Below are 19,543 nucleotides of genomic sequence, written 5' to 3'. Positions count from 1 at the left end.
AGGAACTAGGAATATAAATTTTATTGATGTCATTTACTTCTATGCTGACAATCTTATCTCAGGATAGATAAAACCTTTATTTTCCATGACTAGCATTTGAGCACACAAACACAAAAAGCAATGATGTTCAGTTTAATTATTTCCTATTGTAAGCAAACAGGCGTTGTCTCCTATGTTTATAGTAATAGCATGACCTAGAGGAAATGCAGTCCAGGGCTGTCTCTGTTGATCATCCTGATTAGTTACCTAATCTGATTACTCTTCTTTGTGTTCCATATGTCAGATCCAAGGCAATAATCAGCACCGATGTATGAGGCCTGCAGTACTTTAACAATAAAAAAAATTGCCTAATGTAATTAGTAGATGTGCAGTGGCTGTCCTGCCTTTAACTTGATTAATGGTCTGCTATGAGGATCTGCTTTTATTCATTTGTCCTTTCTTCTCCCACAGTGATCTCTCTGCTACTATTACTTGCATACTGGTTTTTGTAAGGTCATAATAAAGCTATCACAGATACATTTATGTACATGGAACTTGATTTGGGAAAGCATCTTCAACTGAAATCAGTTATTGGTTCAAGAGACTGTAATTATTAAATTTATGCATAAAATCTAGTGATACATAGAGTTCTGGGGTAGTGTTTTTTTCTGTATTTCTGTTCTTAATAATTTGAAGAGCATTTTCAGAATATACAAATTTTAATATTCTGCATGTATCAAATCATACTCACCCAAAATTGCTTGTAGAATGAAGCTTTATTAGAATAGAAGGTACATAATCTTGTTTCATTCCCTCTTCTAGGCTATAAGCATGAGAAGACTTAATTTTTCTAAATATTTTTGGTCTTCAAAGAAACTGACTTTACACATTAAGATGCCCTCAGTGAATTTAGACATCTGGGTTAAATCCTTCATTGCTTTTACAATCTTATTAATTTCAAAGGAGCTTTATATGTGTACATGAAGAATAAATTTGACCTTTTGTTTTGAGATACAAGCTTACAGGGCAGTGCTATTTGTTAATCCTCTCAAAGAAATCTTTATTCAGAATCTGGTTCCAGGGGATTACTTGCATGAGTAGCAACTGCAGCAACTGCTGGATCCACCCATGTTAAAATACATTATATTTAAATGTTATTTTTTGTTGGTCCAGACTAGTGTTTAATGGGAGGGTTCTATTACCTGTTTGAAGGCTGTTTAAAATCTTAAGTTACTTCTTGTCAAAACCTGAAACAATATATTAGGATGTATTAACAATGCATACTATCACCATCATGAGAGAGCAATGGTTTTAGTATTATTGGTTAACTACTTTTTTCCAAAGTGATGAGGGATGTAATCTCTGATTTTTTTAGTAATATGAGTGGTCCTACATAAGCAATTAAAAAAAAAATTAAACTAATGAACAGTGCCTAAAGTAAAATACACATCTGTAACATCAAGGCATTTTTGAGTTAGCATTGATGTAATATCTCTAACCTTGTCTTCATTAGTTATTGTAGCACATATGGTATGGAAGATCACCTACTGCGCTTAAACTGTTTTCTAGAGTACCGTATGTGCTGTAACTCTTGGACACAATGGAGTGAATAAAATGCAAGCTGAAATATCTCAATGTCCTTTTCTTTATTAATTAAAAAGCTAGAACAGTTTATTTTTTAGAAGATGAGTACTATAAATAAAACAACATTAAGGAAGTTGGAGTTCATTTAATCATAGATATAAAATATAAAGGCATTTTCAGAGACTTAGTCAAGCCCAGGTACATCACAGATAACCAAGATCAAGCCCTCAATTAACATTTAGTTCTGTAGAATACTCAGTTTATAAACTTTTAAACATTTTAACACTGGGGAACAAGAAATATGGTCCTTAAAAGGCCACAGAAATTCCAGTGCAGTACAGAAGGAAGATGCGAGAGCATCACCAGTCTTCCAGGTCAGTGCTCTTGTGGAATTTGCAGAATAGAAATATTCAGATTGAATGAAGCAGACCATGTCTCTTCCTGCAGAGGGAACGAGTGAGCTTGACCTTGTCCTTCTCTTGCTGCCACTCGAGCGAGTTGTGTGCCCAGGCTGTGCAGGAGGCTGGCAGCGCGCTGGGGAAAACACTGTGATCTAATAGCAGCCTTCAAATATGTGCAAGGGGGTTGTCAAGAAGATGGAGCTTGGCCCCTCACGTTAGTGCATGGAGTGACAGACAGCGAATGTACGTTGAAATGGAGGAGGCTTTGGCTTGATATGAGGAAGAACATTTCTCCAAAAGAGCAGCCAGGCAGTGGAACAGGTTGTACAGTCTCCATCCTTCGAAGTTTTCAAGGCTCAATTAGACAAAGCTCTGAGCAACCCCAACTGACCTCCTAGCTGACCTTGCTCTGAGCAGGGCTTTGGACTAGAGACTTCTCAAAGTCCCTTTGTTATGTGAATTACTCTAAGGTTCTATAATAAATCTAATATAGCTGGCTTAACTGTAATAGATTTACACAGGGCCAAAAGTGTCCCTACTGCCTCTAGGAGCAGAAATTATCTGACTCTACAAAAGAGTAATAGTGATGTAGAGAAAGTTACATCCATCTCTCACCTTCCTTGTCTTTCCCCCTAAAGCTAAGTAATGCTTTAGAGAGGAAAAATTCATTCCCAGTCCCTCGAAATTAGCGGCAGAAGCCCTGAAGGGTAGTTTAAATATTATATAAACATGGTAGTTACACAATATATTATTATAAACCTACATTTCCTCTTGTTAGTATTTATTCACTTCTACCTCAAGTTTCCAAGCAGTTGCAAGTTCCTGCTTTTTGGCTTGTAATAAACTTCATCTGGCAGGCATTTTGTTTATTGGATGGTGCAATAAGCCATTAGTTTGACATTTATACTACTTGCAGCATTACTGTCCGGAATACAATAAATACATCATTTCTATCATAAAAGTACAAAAATCAAGTGCAATTTTTTTTTTCACATGATCTAGCAGAAGCAAGAAAGGAAACAGCATCTGCAAAATGTACTTACTACAAATCTGCTTTCATTGTGTAAAACACTGATTAGCTCCATAACGTGTGTAAGTTGAGATAATTAATAAAATTGAAATTTGATATATGTATCAGAGAGAAAATGTTTGTGCAAAATGGGGTGATTACAGAGCATAACTACATTTTTTGTTGTTCTTTTTATTGTTTGGCATTTCCATTCCTCAATTTCTATTTCCTCTCTTTTCAGGAGCCTGATTCTGAATACACTGTGTTCCAGGTAAAGTTATTTTCATAAATATGATCATTAAACACAATCATAAGCAAGAATCTATGATACACTGAATAATACTTGTTTTGTTGTTAAATCCTTAATGGCATAGATTTGTTTTTCATCATTGCTAAGGCAGTACATTTGATATGGGGCATTTTAAATAGACAGCTTTTATATTTGATGGAATTTTTCTCTCATATATTTCCTGTAGATTTATTCAGCAGTTCAGTAGCTTAGTGCCTCCTAAAAGCTAAATTGAGTCTATCTTGAATCGAATGACCTTCATCTGCTGATAAGATTAGGAAGAAGCCGATGTGTGTTTCACAGACCAGTGTTGCTACTCTCAGGGCTCACGGAACATGGTGCAGTGGTGGGGCTGTCACCCATCACTCCACCATCTGCCTTGCGTACAGTCTGGTGGTCTTGAAGCTGCGTCATGATGCTTTGCATAAGTGATTGAAGACTGAGAGTAATTGATTAGTTTTCCCTCTGTCTACATTTGCACAGATTACTGCAATGGGAAGAATAGTCATGTGCAGGTGGTGGCATCTTTTGGCTTTTGGCAAGTTGTTTGCACACAAAATAATCTCAGTGAAATACTGCCAGATATCTTCTTGACTTTCAAGATTATGCTTCACAAGGTAGTTATTGCATTCTGGGGTTTTCATGGTGTATGGAATAAAATTTACAATAATGGAGAGGATTATTGGAGAATAAAACTGCTTAGAAATGTGTGTTACCAGATTCAGAAAATGCATTTAGTTGTAGATTTTAAGTTGTTGGTTTGGTTTGGTTTGTGTTTGGTTTTTGTTTTTTTGTTTGTTTGTTTTTTGTTTTTTGTGGGTTTTTTTTTTGTTTTTTTGTTTGTTTGTTTTTTTGTATTTTTTTTTTTTTAATTTCTCAGGAACAGGAGAAAGATATTAGATTCAGTGACGGACCAGTTCTCGGGAACTAAGTGAAAAACACTGTCACTTTTCTTTCTGCAGTTTAGAGTTCTTAAGAAATACTGTATCACATTTCTCTACTTAGGGGGCTTAAGATATTGCTTCCCTCTTTAATTGCTATCAGTTATTGTAAAGTTCTGTGCTGGTTATGAGTTAAGCAAGCTAAATCTGTTACTATGTTGTGAATATGTGGGCTTTCTGAAATGAGCTGTCCCTTTCTTGTTCCTACTGTCTAAGTGCTCATTTCATAAAAACCTCAGTCTTCTTAATAAACACCAGACATGTTGCATGTCACAAAACAAAATTATTGATCCCACAAAGAGATAGCAGATAATATCAGTGGATTCTGAGGCAACAGTGTGAGTGTACAACCTTGCGCTAAGTAGAGGTGTAAATAATATTGTGATGTGATTACTCAGAAATGTGTGCATTTATTTTTATGGCTTTTTGTGACTATAAGTGAGCCTTCCTCTCACTGTTGGCAGTGTGATTCTTCCGGATTTGTGCTGCTCTTATTAATTTTAGCTGAAGTTTTCCAGCTGGAGCGGAAAATTTGTGCATTGTACTGTGGTAAATTACTAAAACTGTGTACTTTATTATGAACAGAATTGTTCATTTGTTTTCTGTATAACTAAAAACTGCAACACATGAAGTAGGCTTCATAGGAAGATAAAGTAGCTATAGGAAATACCAGGACTACTGGTACAAATTCTCTATAAAAATTCAGCAAGAGTTTAAATTACTGAGCTGTTAAGAAAATCTTTGAACCTTGCATGAGTTTTACCTCTTATGTGGTAATAAAAGACATCTTTACTTTGTGAACAAAACAATAAAATCAAAATTTGTTGTGGAGGGACTGTTTTAACAGAGAAATGTACATCTGTCATGTTTTCTTTTTAAAAGTTAGACAGTAGTCATATGCCATAGTTATAGTAAAGTCCCATGTGACTTTTTATGACTATGTAGCACATTGAAAAGGGTGTCAGAAATTTAATTTAATTGCCTTGGAAAAGATCTTTTTCCTATAGCTTCCTTTGTATTTGTGTGTCAGTATACATTCTAATTCCTTTTCCAATGCCTTGATTTTTCAGATATTCAGCATAACTGTGTGCATGCGTAGAAATTATATTTTGTTTCATATGGATCTTGTAACTAGTAGTTAAGAATTCTGAATTGTCTTCTCGTTTCCTGAGGTAAAGGTCATCTTTCTGTAGTCTAAGTAATGAATTTGACATTTTTCTCTCTCTTGCTGTTTTGATCAGAAGTCCTGTAACAAATATTGCTGCAGGCAGTTCTATAATCTACAGACTGATGTTTAATTAAAGAATAATATGTGATATTTGGTTTTTTTTTGTTACTGCGAAGCCTCAGGCTAGGACCTTAGAACTGGAAGAGCAGCCTAAGGAACCTTCTTTTATGACAGATGCTTGTTGAATAATGACAAAGGGACACATTGCTTTTAAAAACACATTATCTCTTATTTGTTACTGGAAAAATCACAATGATATACCTATGTCTATGTTAAGAGCTGGCCCTAGTTTTAGCAATTAGTGCAGAGAAGTTGCTACTTTCAGTTGCCAGGAAAGGTCATTACTATGGGCAGCTTTTCTTATCTCTGCTAGGAAATTAGCCTGTGCTTGGCTATACTGAGAGCTCTAATTTTATTATATTCCTGATATAGACACGGTTATGTTGACTTCAAACATAAATGTCTTTGAAAAAAGCAGAGTACAGTGAAGGTGTTAAAAATTCAACAAACCAAGTTCTTATATAGAACAATGAAACACAGTTAAGGGCGTTGAACATCTAACTGCAAATATCAATGCTAATTAGAGGCTGTCACCTTACAACATAAGAAGAAACTAAGAGATAATAAAACAGATCTGGATTATGTCTGTTTGGCCTAGATTCAAATTGTCCTGCCTTGTTCCTTTCTCTTCTAAATTGAACAAAGTTTTCTAATTGTGGTTGCATGGGCTGACTCCCTACTTCTGCTTGGAAGAAATCACTTTTACAAAGGACAGTTAGATGTTCCAGCATTTCTAGATGTACTTTCTTTTTGATAGACAATTATAAAGTTGCATAGAAATATGAGGGAAGTTCAGATGATCTGAGATGTGATGAATGAGAAGTGTCCTATTAAATGACTACTTAAATTATTAAATAAGCCTGAGGTCCAGATCTTCTTTTACCTCATATTTAAAGAAAAATGTTTCCATATGTTTGACTTTTAGTTCTATTAAGAGTAGTGTCAGTCTGTTTCTGTTTTGAAATGTCTCCTTAGCAAATATTAAACATGCTTTTCCAGCAGACTGCTGTACCCCACCTCAGAAAAGAAACAAATCTGATTGTTTTGGTAGTGATTTTTACTCTGGAAAATTTATGATGATCTGTTCAATATCTGAAGGAAGATCAGGGCTTGTGGCTCCCTGTATAGTGCCAGCTCCATGAGTACATCACAGGGACACTGTAAGCAAAGTGGTTGGATCTGCACTTATTTTGTTGGTGCTTCTGTATTGCTGCCACTGGGTTTTATTTTCCCCATTGATTGGTTGTCTCTGGAGTCTACACAAAGCTTGCCACACAATCCTGGATTATGCTGGCCTTTCCACAGTGCTCACATAATCCTCCAGAACATTTGATGTAGTAATTTGCCAATTCAGTTAACTAACAAGTGCTCCAATAATCTCACTATCTGAGATGCTTAATCTATACGTTTACACATTGTTTGAACAGCTGATGGTTTCAACAAAGGAGTTGTAGATTATCTTTCTAAAGACTGTTGCTTGTGGGTAGTAATCTACTGTATTTTTAACGACTAGATTAAAGATTTTGTTCTTTCTCTATAGGTGCCTGGGAAGGGCATTACTTCCTCTCACAGATCACAGAATGTTAGGGATTGGAAGGGACTTTGAAAGATCATCTAGTCCAATCCCCCTGCCAGAGCAGGAACACTTAGATGAGGTTACACAGGAATGTGTCCAGGCGGGTTTTGAATGTCTCTGGAGTAGGAGACTCCACAACCTCCCTGGGCAGCCTGTTCCAGTGTTCTGTCACCCTCACTGAGAAGAAGTTTTTTCTCAAATCTAAGTGGAACCTCTTGTGTTCCAGTTTGAACCCATTACCCCTTGACCTACTGTTGGTTGTCACCAAGAAGAGCCTGGCTCCATCCTCGTGACACTCACCCTTTACATATTTGTAAACATTAATAAGGTCACCCCTCAGTCTCCTTTTCTCCAAGCTAAAGAGACTCAGTTCCCTCAGCCTTTCCTCATAATGGAGATGCTCCACTCCTTTAATCATCTTCACAGCTCTGCGCTGGATTCTCTCCAGCAGTTCCCTGTCCTTCTTGAACTGAGGGGCCCAAAACTGGACACAATATTCCAGGTGCAGTCTCAGCAGGGCAGAGTAGAGGGGAAGGAGAACCTCTCTCAACCTACTAACCACCCCCATTCTAATACACCCCAGGATGCCATTGGCCTTCCTGGCCACAAGGGCACAGTGCTGGCTCATGGTCATCCTGCTGTCCACCAGGACCCCCAGGTCCCTTTCGCATACGCTGCTCTCTAATAGGTCATTCCCCAGCTTATACTGGAACCTGTGGTTGTTCCTACCCAGATGCAAGACTCTACACTTTCCTTTGTTATATTTCATTAAATTTTTCCCCACCCAACTCTCCAGCCTGTCCAGGTCTCTCTGGATGGCAGCACAGCCTTCTGGCGTGTCAGCCACTCCTCCCATCTTGGTGTCATCAGCAAACTTGCTGATAGTACACTCTATTCCCTCATCCAAGTCATTGATGAATATATTGAATAATACCGGCCCCAGTACTGACCCTTGAGGCACTCCACTAGATACAGGCCTCCAACTGGACTCTGCCCCATTGACCACGACTCTCTGGCTTCTTCCCTTCAGCCAGTTCGCAGTCCACCTCACTACCCGATCATCCAGACCACACTCCCTCAGTTTAGCTGTAAGGATGCTATAGGAGACTGTGTCACATGCTTTACTGAAGTCAAGGTAGACCACATCCACTGCTCTGCCATCATCTATCCACCTCGTTATGTCCTCATAAAAGGCTATGAGGTTGGTCAAACATGACTTCCCCTTGGTGAAGCCATGTTGACTGCCCCTAATGACCTTCTTATCCTTTATATGCTTTGAGATGGCACCAAGAATAATTGTTCCATCACTTTCCCAGGGATGGAGGTGAGGCTGACAGGTCTATAGTTACCCAGGTCCTCCTTCTTGCCCTTTTTGAAGACTGGAGTGACATTTGCTTTCCTCCAGTCCTCAGGCACCTCTCCCATTTCCCAAGACTTGGCAAAGATGATGGAGAGCGGTCCAGCAATGACCTCAGCCAGCTCCCTCAGCACCCGCAGGTGCATCCCATCCAGACCCATGGATTTATGGATGTCCAGATTGCCTAATTGCACCCTAACCCCAGTCCTCATCGACCGAAGCAAACTCCTCCATTGTCCTGCCTTTCACTGGGGCCTCAGGGGTACGGGGCTCCTCAGGACAGCTTCCGGCAGTGTACACAGAGACAAAGAAGGCGTTCAGTAACTCTGACTTCTCTGTATTTTCTGTCACCAGGGCACCCACCTCGTTCATCAGTGGGCCTACATTGCCTCTGGTGTTAGTTTTATCTGCCATGTATTTGAAAAAGCTCTTTCTGTTGTCCTTGAACCTTCTCGCCAGATTTAATTCTAAGGAGGCCTTAGCTTTCCTAGTTGCCTCCCTACACCCTCTGACAACAGCCTTTTATTCTTCCCAAGTGGCCAGCCCCTCCTTCCATGATCTATAAACTCTTCCGCTTGAGCTTACCCAGCAGGTCCCTGTTTAACCACGCAGGTCTTCTGGCTCCCTTCCTTGACTTCATACACGTCGGGATGCTCTGATCTTGTGCCTGGTAAAAACAGTCCCTGAACACTAGCCAACTGTCTTGGGCCCCTTTACCTTCAAGCAGCCTTGCCCATGGGATTTCCCCTAGCAATTGTTTGAAAAGGCCAAAGTTTGCCCTGCTGAAGCCCAGGGTTGCAATTCTGCTTGCTATTCTGTTCCTGCCACAGGAGATCCTGAACTCCACCATTTCATGGTTGCTGCAACCAAGGCAGCCTTCAGCCTTTACTGCTTCAACCAGACCCTCCTTGTTAGTGAGGATGAGATCCAGCAGTGCTCCTCTCCTAGTCAACTCCTCCACCATTTGCAACAGAAAGTTATCGTCAAGGCACTTGAGGAACCTCGTAGACTGTGGCTGGCTGGCCAAGTAGTCATTCCAGCAACATTAGGGAAGTTAAAATCCCACACAACAGCCAAGGCCTGTAACTGTGAAGTTGCTCTCAGCTGTCTGTAGAAGGCCTCATCAACTTCCTCACCCTGATCTGGTGGCTTGTGATAGACACCCACAACAGTATCGCCCCTGCCAGCCTACCCCTTAATTCTCAGCCATAGACTCTCAACTCGCTCCTCCTCCATGCCTGGACAATACTCGATACATTGTAGTTGCTCTCTCACCTAAGGAGGGACTCCACCACCACGCCTGGCTGGTCTGTCTTTCCTGAAAAGGACATAGCCACCCATGACCACATTCCAGTCCTGTGAACTGTCCCGCCATGTCTCTGTAATTGCCACGAGGTCATAATCTCCTGCCCGAACACAGGTTTCTAACTCCTCCCGCTTATTCCCCATGCTGCGTGCATGGGTGTGCAGGCATTTCAGAGCGAGCTGAGCACACTGATACCGCCCTAGGTGTATGGGAGGCCTCCCAGCCTTCATCAACTCTAGAATGCTGCCCAACTGGTGCAAGCCCAACTACAACCCCATCCCCCTTCGAGTCTAGTTTAAAGCTCTTCAAATGAGCCCTGCTAATTCCTGTCCCAGCATCCTTTTGCCCCTGCGAGATAAACCTTTCCCACGTATCACTGTCTGGACTGGTGTTTTATAAAACCAGCCGTTATCAAAGAACCCAAAGCCCTGCCTGTAGCACCAGTCTTGTAGCCAGTTGTTTATGGACTGAATCTTTCTATTCCATCCCATCTCATCACCCAAAACTGGAAGGAAGGACGAGAAAATCACTTGAGCCCCAGACTCTTTTACCATCCATCCCAAGGCCTTGAAATCTTTCTTCATTGCCCTCAGACTGCAGGATGCAGCTTCCTCCCCACCTGTCTGGAAGATCAGCAGTGGGTAGTAGTCCGTTGAGTGCACCAGGCTGGGGAGCATCCTGGTGATGTCCCTGATCTGGGCTCCAGGTAGACTGCACACTTCCCTACGATGAGGGTCAACTCTACATATTGTGCTCTCTGTCCCTCTCAGAAGGGAATTGCCTACTACAATTACCCTTCTTTCTTTCTTATCTGAGGTGGTCTTGAGGCGTGGAGTCAACTGCCTCTTTCTATGTGACCTCGTAGGCAGGCCTTGCACCACATCCTCACCTACCTCTTCTTCAAGATCCGGGGCCTCAAACCTATTAGAGAGGGGCACCTGGGGAAGCAAAGCAGGTAGGGAGGGGGGTTGCCCATGGCACCTAACTGGAACTTGCTTCCAACCTTTGTCATCTTTTCGGTCCCCTACCTCTGCCCGACAGCGACAGGGCAGGGACTGTCTCAGATCTTCCCCCTCTGCCCGACAGGGGAGAGGGTCCATCACGTTTTGGGGGGTATTCCCCTGTGGCCTCTCTGAGTGGCATGCCAGGGAGTTACTCCACCAGTCGATCTCCTTTTCACACTCCCTGATGGACCTCAGTGTCCCGACCCCCTCAAGTTTTGCGACCATGCTGAGCAGATCTCACACCTCACACAGGTGGGATGCTGGCCACCCTCCCCCAGCAGCAGCAGGCTCTGGCACTCCCTGCAGCCAGAAACCTGAACAGCCACAGTTCAGGGCAGGCCGTCAGTCTGAGTTGCTACAGTCTTCTTGAGACATGCTCTCTTTCTGGACGAGACCATGGTCGGCAACGGTCTGGGCCAGCGGCAATAAGTGAGAAGGTCTAACCAGCAAAAAGTGGCAACTTCTGTGCCCTAGTGCACAAGTTACCACACCCGCTGCTGCAGCACGGTGTAGGTGCTACTCACCCGCGTATTAAGCTGGTTGCCCCTTCCAGGACCTGTCCATCGCTGCCCTCCCAGAGGCTTTTTCAAGATGAGGGGCGGAGGTGTGATCACCCTCACCACGGTAAAATGCCCACTCCATGTCAGCTGCTCTCACAAGGGCTGCTGGGAGCTTCCGGGTCTCTCGAGAATGAAAGTGCCCGATTCAGAGAAAAAAAAACTAGAAAAAGGCTTCTCTGTACCTCGAAGATTTCATTTAATTGGGACCCACCGAGCTGGCTCCGATCAGCTGATCTCAGGAACTGAGATCAGGAGCATGTCCATCCCAATTTAAGCAAGGAGTCTGACAGTGATGGGTTTTGAGTGGTGTTGATAGCTGGGGATTTCTTCAAAAGCAGAAGATCTCACACACTTGCCTGCGACTTAAGTTAGTCATAACTTTTCACGAGACATGAAATTTTGTCTTCCAAACTCAATGATTATAGCTGTTCCCACTCCAAAAGGGTTGCCCAAAGACTTGGTCCCCTTTCAACCTCCATCAGGTAACTGATGGTTGGAGCGGCAGGGAAGCGCCAGCACACTGCCGTCATGAGCCTGCTGGGTCTAGGACAATATGTGGGTTCCCAGCCTGCTTTCTCGAGCAACTTGGGGTCACGCCTGAAGTTGCACTTGTGACCTGCATGTCAGGCAACTCTGATTTTAAGAGCAATATTAGGTATGTTCAGATATATGCAGTTTTATGAGTCAATACCTTATGCAAACCTATTAAAACTGTGAAGGGAATAATAGTAAGAAAAAAAGGCAAAATTGCTGATTAGGTTATTTACTTTGTGTCTTGAAGATATTTGTCTTTTTACTTTATTGAGGCTGCCTGGAGCCTGAAAACACGAGCTTTGACAGAAATGGTGTATGTGGATGAAATTGATATGGATCAAGAAGGAATCGCAGAGATGATGCTGGATGAAAATGCCATTGCTCAAGTCGCACGTAAGCATGACTTTCACTTAAATACATTGAAGCAATAAGGGCTACTTTGGTCAGGATTGTCAGCTAGCATAAATTATTACATACTGAGGTGAGGCTTTTAGCTATTGCTACAAGACGAGTTTTAGATTGTTTTCTGGTTGTGAGGCAGTGCTGAGGGACACCATGCAGAGTGCTTCGGCCTGTCAGATGGGGGTTAAGACAAACAATGTTTTGTCAGCTTTTCTTCTGCATCTCTGTACTCACTAGTTCTTTTCCATCAGTGCATTTATTTATTTTACTCCTTTCTGGCTTATTTAGGCACTGTGGGAAACTAGAGAAAAATATATGCCCTTAGTGTACTGTGAATCCCATCCATATGCCTATACTGTAGGCAACAGTCTGGCCAAATCTAAAATCACCTTTTTGTATCATTTCCTGGAAATGTTTTCTGAGCTGATTTTATCTCTTCCATTTCTCTCTACTTTTTCCGCTTATCCTTCCCAGGGCAGTTCTTTGGCCCTGTCATTGTTTCTTGTATGCAGCTCTCTTAAGCTTCATCAGTTCCCTTCTAAGGGGGAAGGCATTAGTAGTCTTCCACTACTTTTTTGCATTATTTCTATTTTGATTTGTTTCTGTAATACAGTCCACACAGGAATTTTTATGTATCAGATGTGCCAATTATACTTATCTGTATTAAAAGAGCATAATCATGTTATTTAGCTTTTATTTGATTTTGTGCCCCTGTGGTAGTGACCATCTGCCAAGAAAAACAATTTGATGAATATTATTGAAAAATAACACAGTTTGGAAAAATATATTCATAATGTATTTAAACTGAAAAAAGGTGACTCTCTGGATAGCATGTCACAGGTTGCCAAAGAAAATAATTATGATAGTGTAGCCTGCACTCCTAAATTGATATAAGACTTTGCTGTTTGTGCTTCAAATCTGCTAGATGTACCTGAGCTAGTATATAGTTTTTCATAAGGTATAAGAACTTTTCAGAGAGAAAGAGACCCCTCCTTAGTAAATTATCAAATGTACTAGCTTTTATCAGTGTATGGCACATTGTTAGTGGGAATTATCAACTGTAGCTCCAGCTGTTGCTTCTTTGTGTACTTTTTGTGCCTGATATTAAGTCTTTATTTCCAAAGTAAATAGTTAAAACTGTCATTAAATCACCAAGTGGTCTTGTCTTTGATAAGCCAAATAATCTTCTCAGTTTGAGGTATATCTTTTAAGTTTTGAATTGAGTCTTGAAACTCTCTTCTCGACCCTTTCCAATTTATCCACATGCTTTTTCAGTTGTAGTCATCAAAACAGACCACAGTCCACTGACACATAGAAAATACTTTTTTCTTCTACAGCTTGATTTAACTTTCTTTACATATCTGAAGTTATGCTTTTTATCTAAAAGGTAAGCACAGATACAACTAGGGAGGGTGCAGAAGACAAAACCTGTCCCTTTTCAGTGGTACCCAATGACAGGACCAGAGGCAATGCGCACAAGCTGAAGCACAGGAGATTCCCTCTGAACATCAGGAAGCACTTTTTTTCTGTGATGGTGACTGGGCACTGACATGGGTTGTCCAGGGAGGTGGTGGAATCTCCCTCCTTAGAGTTATGCAGAAGCCATCTAGACAGGCTTTAGGTGACCCTGATTGAGCAGGGGATTGGACCAAATGACCTCCAGACATCCCTTCCAACATCAATTGTTCTGTGATTCTGTGATCACTTCCACTTTTACACATGATTTAATAAAAATGCGTGCTTGGTGACTGTGGACTTTTCTTTTGTTGTTAAAATTTGTTAGCTGTAGTTGGTCTTGACTCAGGGTCTTCTGCTGTGGCAAGTCTTCCAGAATATCCTCTCTTGCTATAATTATAGCTTATAAACTTAAAGATGTGTAGTCATACCTCACATATTACAACTGGTATTGTCTGTATTTTGCTTACCAAACAGTTCAAATCCTTTTGCATCAGTTACATGTCCATTTTAATTTTGCACCTGCCCTTGTCTTAGTTTCCAGAGTAAACTATCTTAATAATGATATTGCTCTCAGTCTTGCATTATTAGATAATTACTAAATTATATACGATCCACTGCAACAAACTACTTTTCTGTGGTTGTTTTTCACACGTATGTAATGGAATCTGCCTTCCACCAGTTTAATTTTTTAAAATTTTTATTATTTTTGCTGTGTTAATTTTCCAGCAGTCTTGTTTATTAATAAAAATATCATTTTACAGAAAATTCCCAGTGTGTTACCTTTGGACTCTTAACATCATCAATCTTATTTGCTAAGGTTGTAATCTTGTTTAAAAGTTTTACCTTGACAACTTATTTTCCAGAAAGACATACTCATTGGCATTGTGGATAATCAGAGCTATTTCATTAACTAGGGAGTTAAAGGAGTCATCTGCAGTAATTGCTAACTGCTGAAATCATACTCTTAAATTCTGTTGTTGCTTGTGGCCACGTGCACTGCTGGGGCCTCTTGATGCCTATTTATAGTTAGTTCAGGTGGGATTCCCAAAGTAAGGACTGAGTTGCCTAGGGTGAGATCAAGGGAACTAAATCCTGTAAGCATTCTCCCAGTACCCCAAAAGCACAAAACAACCATAGTAATTAAAAAACATGTCTGGAAAAGTGATTTTAATGCCCTACCCTTTTTATATTATTGTGATAGTTAAGAAAAATGTTGAGAAAGTGGATGAGTAGCTCATTGTCTGCTATTCTGAAAAGCCGAAAGCCACTTTCTCCATTTCTCAGAACAACGTCCTAGTTATCATGTTAGAAACTCTGCTGAGTAAACTGTCCATCATTTCTGTTGTGGAGCATAAAGTTCAAGACTCACAGGACTATAAAGAGCAATAAGGAACAGAAATCCTAAGTGCAGCCAGCCAAAAGAGAGAGGATCCTGAGTTTTGGTCCGTATTTCAACATCACTTAAAGGTTTAGTTAGTTTTACCAAGGAGATAATGATTAATACTTTTAAAAAAATTATTTGACTTTAAATACAGTTGCAGCTAGGTGGCTACTATAATCTTCAAGTCAAAGGTCCTTGGTGTCAGCATGGATTGGAAAAGCTAGAAGGTATTTAGGTTGAGTTAAAACAATGATTTGGACAAGTGTGCTCAACCTGCTTAAACAATTTTGGCGGTAATTTTACAGCTTCAGGATGGAAGAAAGAGAAGACTGAGAAAGGGCAAACGCTCCCTCAGTCCCCCCACAAGTGGGTTTGGGGAGAGAATGAGAGGGGTGACAGTGAGGAAACCATGTTCATTGTGGCAGGTTTCTTGCAGTAGTCTGACAATTTATCAGTAGTAAAGTACTATATTTGATTTTTATCTTCTTTGTCTCGTGCTAATTCTCCTCAGTATGAACAAAGAAATTTCCAGTTTATTGTAAGACACAATCATTTTTTAAAGTCCCCTGGACAAGGATGAAGTATCTCCCTGTGAACTGAGAAATGCTCTTATTTTATAGGACCAGGAACATCTTTGAAACTCCCTGGAACTAGCCAAGGTGGAGGCCCCAGCCCAGCTGTTAGGTATGTTGTTGTTTATTGCTTAAAAATGTGACTAGTTACAAATAAGTAAATCTTCAATTTAACTTCTGAAAATCAAATGCTTCACATATAAGTATTTAAATTCTCTATCGATAAATGCCACTCAACATAAAGATAATGTGCTTAACATCTCCAGGCCAGTAACTCAATCAGGAAGACCTATTACAGGATTTGTGAGACCTGGCACGCAAGGTGGACGGCCAAGTACTATGGAACAGGCTATAAAAACACCTCGAACAGCTCTCACAGCTCGTCCAATTACTAGTGCTTCTGGGAGATATGGCAGGCTAGGGACGGTAAGTTATTTGACTCTGTTCTCATAACGATGGTTTTCTTGGTCATAGTATCTGGTACAGTGATGTTGACTTAAAAGCTGCATCTAAACTCAAGTTTAAGGGAGGTGAGCATTTTAAATTTTATGTTTAAATTGTTTTCAAAGTAGAGTTTGAAAACGTTACTTCTTGTTAGTTGGGTCGTCTGTTTATATTAAAAATGCACAAAGATTCACAGCTTCACAAAAATCCACATAAACTGCAAATTCACAAGTTCTGCGAGACTCATTTTTATTCACTGAAGGCCATGAAAAGATTAGGACATGATTTCATTAGAAGTATGTTGAAATTTTCTCCAAGTTTCTCAGTTTACTACAAAACAATTACTAATCTCTCAATGTCTGTCACTTCAGAAGATAAGGAGAATAAACTATACTAGATTTATCCTGTTCTTTTGGCAAAATTAATAAACTGCAAACAACATGAATATGTTATCACATTAATGGCAAAATGTGATATCCTCTTACTATCACAGGGAGGAACTGATCTTTCTAAATCTTTCTTGAAGAGTTTTTTGTTAGGTGTCCCAAATAACTTCAGTCCATCTAACTGTTCATCCAAGCTACACGCTTAGGCACATTATGGAAATAGTGGAGAGAGGGAAGAAAAAGGTAGTTCCAGAAGGTAGTTAATGCAGCCTCTTTCAGGGTCTGCGTGGCAGCAGGAGAAATTCCTGGCGTTCAGAAAAGATGAAGTGCAGGAAGAAGAGTTTGTACTTGTCGCGGGGGAGTAGTTTAGGGTTTTGCTTACTGCAGAACAATGTTTAGATTTCTTAAAGAGAAGTGTGAATTTAAAAAGTTCAGTGGCGGGTTCACTCTATTATTTACTGCATGGAGAAATATGCCAAGCCAAATGCTGCTTAGCTTCCCTCCTGGTGCCCGTACCCATTCATGAAGCAAACTTTCAGGCACCTTCCCTCCCTGATAACCATTCACTCTGGAGTCTGTGTCTTGGAGCTTTGGAGAAGAACTTTCAGGCAAGGCCTGTATCCGTCGCAGTGCAAAAGGTCAGGATTCTTCTCTCCCTGATAACCGTTTGCTCCAGAGTCTGTATTTTAGAACTCGAGAGGCAAACTTTCAGGTGAGGCCTGATAACTGTATGCAGAGCAGACTTTCAGGAGACAAAATTCTTAGGGAAAACAAAACAAATAGAGTAGAATAGCAGGAGGGCTGGCTCAAGGTGGGTACCTGCACAGAGGTCCACCCAAGCATAGAAGACTACAAACTTTTATATCTTTACAGACCATTCATACCATGATTCGGTCCAGTAGCAGTATTTCACCTTGGGATCTTCTTGTTTCTTATTGGATCTTTTTCGTTGATTCCACGTGGGCCTTTGTTTTGTTCAGGTTTAGACATTGTTTGCGGTCCATAGCCTTGCAGATACTGTTTTGTCTGAATAAATCTTTTTTTCTCAGCAAAGTGCAAAATAGGTCTTATCTTATAAATATTCAGTGTAGTTTGTAGTTGCTTTTGGTAAATATGAACAGAACTTTACAGCTTAAAATTTTAGCAAATCCAGCTTACCAAGTAACATGAAGCAAAGAGTATATTGAAAATCATACAACTTTCTCTCTCTGAATAATTCATTATATTTAGTTTGCATCTACTTAAGCTAAATGATTAATATTAGACTTAAATTTGGCTCATCCACTGACCTGTGAGTAGTAAAACCATTGCCATACAGCTCACTCACTTAGCAGGGAGAGCTCAAAGTGGGCTCATCCAGGCTGTCGTATTTATAGAATAAAGTGGTTGACTCGTAGTCAAATTGCATACAGTAGGAAAAGTATGCACGAGGCTCCCTGTGCCCACAAGTTACCAGCGTACAATGTGCCGTTCTGCTTTCCTGTTGGTCTTCTGGAAGGAGTTCTTGGCCTGGCCCAAACTGCTGCTGGTTTGGCTGGGGAGGGGGGGTCGAGCGCATCTGCCACAGTACTGCACGGTAGAGCAATGCATCTACAAATGCTTTGTTGGGATGTTTGGGTTTTTTTGTGGTTTTTGGTGGTTTTGTTTTGTTTTGTTTTGGGTTTTTTTGTTTGTTTTTTTTTGTTTGTTTGTTTATATTACTGATAGTTAGAAAAAATTCAGGAAAAGTGCAGGGGATCTTCCCACTTAAAAACTTCTTTCTCCCCTTCAGGCTTCAATGTTAACAAATCCAGACGGCCCTTTCATAAATCTGTCTCGACTGAACTTAGCAAAATATGCTCAAAAACCCAAACTGGCAAAGGTATGTAACTATTTTGGTTAATGCTGTGATATCTTTTTCTTATTTTCTGGCATCATTCTAATGTAACTGTACATGGGATTGAAGATATAAACAATTATGAACTCTGTTGTATAATAGATGTAAAGTTCAGAAGAAAGAGTATGTTGCTTATCTTTTGACAGTGGTTACTAGACTTGAAAATATGTCTGAAGAGTTTATGTTGACAGTATAATCAAGGAAAAGCATTTACGTAGAATAAAATATTCCATTGGTAAATAACTTTGAACTGTGCACACAGAAGTGACAAAGGGCAATTAAAATGAAGCCAGGAAGAAAAAAACAAAACAAAACAAAAATGAAAATGTGAAAATGTGGTTCTGTATACAAAAAGGTGGCAATTCTGGCCTAAAAACGTTCAAATGGTTTGGATTTTTCCCTTTGATTTTTATGGCATGAGCTAACATTTTTTAGATAAAAAGATTTTGTCTTTTTGTTCAGAATTCTTCTTCATTTTCAGTTAAGATCTTATGATTGACAGCCATTGAAAGTGAGACTATCTCTTAAAGGAACAGATTTATCCATGTTATCTGCCCAAATTACAGGTTTCATCTCTGAGTGGAAGGGACCTAAAAGTTGTGTAATGATTTATTACTCTGTGGACTTTCAGTTGAATCTTTCCCCAACACAACCAGTCAACTGCATAGTTGAAGACGTCTTCTGTGCACACTTTCTTGACAAAAAACAACTGTTGGGCTGACACCAACAACTCATTTTGCACAAGCTGTCAAATGATTGTCAGACACGCTCTCTGGAGCTGTGTTTGGTTAGCATCCTAGAGTTGAAAGGACCCATACACAGTCATTCTGTTTTGGGAATGTACTGGTGAACAATGTTAGAAGACCAGCAGTACCTAATAATCTGTGGGTGGAAATTAGCTCCTCCGGTGCAAAACTTTAGTTAATAATTTTTCATGAACAATCAGCAAATTCCTTTGCTTTTTAAAACCTGATCTAGACTAATACAGGTCGTGGCTTTTCAATGTGGTTTTCAGAGGAAATGAATTTTGTGTGATTGTGCAGTGTTCTTCACCCGCTTCTTACATCTCTGTCTCTTGGCCTCTTAACCAAACTAGATAGATGATTAGATATCAAATATAGTAAATTCTAGTCTGGCAAGATATTGAAAGATTTCCAGGCTATTATCTGATGGCAGTTAATGAGTCAGTTCTTTAT

The 19,543-nt window shown here is 40.2% G+C and overlaps 1 protein-coding gene across 4 annotated transcripts in view; it reads left to right on the top strand.

The window, feature by feature from the left end:
* The window catches only part of TTC8 (tetratricopeptide repeat domain 8), a 49,324-nt gene that overhangs the window by 5,145 nt on the left and 24,636 nt on the right, over positions 1–19,543 (top strand). For 2 of the 4 annotated variants that reach the window (XM_082058742.1, XM_082058741.1), the window contains exons 2-6: positions 3,215–3,244; positions 12,101–12,221; positions 15,690–15,753; positions 15,908–16,067; positions 18,243–18,332. In XM_082058742.1, the coding sequence (XP_081914868.1) occupies positions 3,215–3,244; positions 12,101–12,221; positions 15,690–15,753; positions 15,908–16,067; positions 18,243–18,332 (465 nt within the window). Of the gene's footprint in view, positions 1–3,214; positions 3,245–3,745; positions 3,880–12,100; positions 12,222–15,689; positions 15,754–15,907; positions 16,068–18,242; positions 18,333–19,543 lie in introns of those variants that run through there. The other 2 variants (XM_082058743.1, XM_082058744.1) reach the window with 2 other exon arrangements.

The sequence above is a fragment of the Streptopelia decaocto genome (assembly GCF_964273445.1).
Source record: "Streptopelia decaocto genome assembly, chromosome: 7".
Classification (NCBI taxonomy): domain Eukaryota; kingdom Metazoa; phylum Chordata; class Aves; order Columbiformes; family Columbidae; genus Streptopelia; species Streptopelia decaocto.
Note: the sequence above shows the minus strand (reverse complement) of the source record. Positions and strands in the feature narration are given on the sequence as shown.